Source organism: Micromesistius poutassou (assembly GCF_964030765.1).
Source record: "Micromesistius poutassou genome assembly, chromosome: 10".
NCBI lineage: Eukaryota > Metazoa > Chordata > Actinopteri > Gadiformes > Gadidae > Micromesistius > Micromesistius poutassou.
The window spans coordinates 8,687,950-8,690,449 of record NC_140280.1 but is presented as its reverse complement, the minus strand read 5'-3'; the positions used below and the strand labels follow the sequence as shown (position 1 = coordinate 8,690,449).

The 2,500-nt window shown below is 44.3% G+C and overlaps 1 protein-coding gene across 1 annotated transcript in view; it reads right to left on the bottom strand.

The window, feature by feature from the left end:
- LOC311353933 (actin-binding LIM protein 3-like) overlaps positions 1-2,500 on the bottom strand; it is a gene marked incomplete at its 5' end in the record, with an annotated part of 38,980 nt that overhangs the window by 16,417 nt on the left and 20,063 nt on the right. Inside the window, one exon of the mRNA XM_084473722.1 lies at positions 550-608. Coding sequence (XP_084329848.1) covers positions 550-608 — 59 coding nt within the window. The remainder of the gene's footprint in view (positions 1-549; positions 609-2,500) is intronic.

Genomic DNA, 2,500 nt, shown 5'->3' with positions numbered 1-2,500 from the left:
ACACACACATACACACGCTCGCACAGACACAAACACAGAGAGGCCAATAAGTTATTGTACCCAGCAGGCATGTTGGGCTCTGAAGGTGAGTACTGTTATTATCAGGAACCTTGATTTAAATATATATTAAATAGCCAATTATATTACACAACTCCAAGGTCAACTGTAGCCAGTGAAGACAGAGCAGTAGTTCGCTGATCATTTACTGTCACACTTCCTCTTTGACATGCTGGTGAAAACTAGGAATAAACATAAATGCTGTCACTTTGCAAAAATATTTTAGGACTAAAAGAGAATGGGATTGTGAAATGAAGCATGAGATGGATTCTGCTGACACCAGCAGGAGAACAGGACCGTACTGCCACTTGTTGATAAAAGAATGTAAATCTTCTTCATCGAAAGAAACCTCAGATTTTCCGTTCCTAAGATACTGAGCAGGAGAAACCCACGTGGAGGTTGCTGGTTCATCGGGCCCGTGGGCAGAGAGATAAACAGAGCCCTGCATCAGAACATAAATGGCGGTTCAGTGCTCAGTAATAACATGCTTACCCTCAGCTTCTTCTCCATTCCAATTGCTTCTTTACACATTGGATGCCAAACCTCTGCACCTGCAACACACACACACGCGCGCGCACACACACACACACACACACACACACACACACACACACACACACACACACACACACACACACACACACACACACACACACAATGAGCTTGAGCACCAAAGGTTTATCTGATCGGATTTCAACACAAGAAGAACATGTTCACAAATTCATTCATAAAACACAGAAGCACATACACACAACAGACACAATCGCCAATCAGTAAGAGACAGATCGGTGTATACACACACACTGTATATTATACCCAACACACACACAGAAGACACAAAAACAGATTGACAGCAACATATATTGGTACAAGAAGACTACCCTTTGTCTTGAAAGGCAGGTCATGAAAGACAAGGAAGAGAATATAGAGAGCGGGAGAGAGGGAGAGAGAGAGAGAAAGAGAAAGAGAGAGAGATGGAGAGAGAGAGAAAGAGAGAGGAGAGAGAGGGAGACTGGAGAGAAAGCGGGAATGAGAGACAGATAGAGAGTGAGAAAGAAAGAGAGCGAAAGACAGAGACAATGACAGAGAAAAACAGAGACAGAGAGAGATAGAGAGACCGAGAGAGACCGAGAGAGCAATGGAGGTGAGGGGGGAGGAGAGACAGTGTGTCAGGACGAGAGAGGGAGAGAGGAGAAGGAAGAAGAGGCCGAGTCTAAGTCAGCGTCGTAAACAAGAGAAGAGGAGAGAGAGACGCATTAAGAGAGACGATAAAAGCAATTGAATAATATTTTAAAGCAGTAAACCACAAATTTATATGCAGGAGTCTGAACGAAGGCACACACACACACACACTCACACGCACACACGCACACACACACACACACACACACACACACACACACACACACACACACACACACACACACGGACAGTAATGTATATGTATGTGATGTAGGGTAATATCTGGGTCCCAGGGCCGATGGAGGACCTTAGAATGGGCTGATGGCCCATCATTGCTCCAATACACAGGCCTGAGTACACATCAATCTGACACACACACACACACACACACACACACACACACAAAATCAATAGTGTAGACAGGAAGCAGTGGGGTGATTCAGTGGGCTGCTGTCCCGCCCACACCACACATCTCCAGGCTGGCAGACATACAGCCTGACTCCATCCTGCTCTCCCACGTGACAGAGGGAGGGGGGGAGAGACTACAGCCAGCCATAGGCAAAAGCTCAGCTACAGAAAAACTAAATATCAGAAGAGTCGAAAATATGTTTTCTTTTTTGAATGGAATCCAGAATATTTACTTTGTTGCCTCAATAAATCCACCCCTCTCCTACACCCTGCTCTATCGGGCCCTCCACTTCATTTGATTTATTTTACTTGCTCGCAACTAGAAGTTTTCACAGCTGCTCCAACATTGATCGTGTTTTTCCAAAATTTCAAGTCCAAAATAGACTTGAGTCGAATTTCTACTTTCACGCTCCATTAAACTAACATATTCCATCTTCCTTTGGAAAAAAAATGTTCTGGTCTTTGGGCTGAAAGTCTCTAATGGGAAAAGTCTCTAATGCTAAATGACTCTAGGCACAGATTTTATTATAATATATTTCTATAATATTGGTTTTATGGTCCCTATAGCATGGCTGAAGCACCTCAAAATAATGTATAATATTCATGAGCTGTCCAAATATTCTTAACTGTTACAACGTGGTGATCTGATGAACACACAGACAGGACCACATCATTCTAGAACCTCTTAGCATCAGAACCGGGAGCCTTTAAGAACGTCCCGGTCAAATGACGGGTGAGGAGCTGCACTCGGGTTGTTATGATTCTGAGGGTTTATGGGTTGACACGCAATAATGCAGCTGCAGCTTTCTGTCGCACCCAAATCGGGGACTACTGCCGCCTCATCAACGCCACC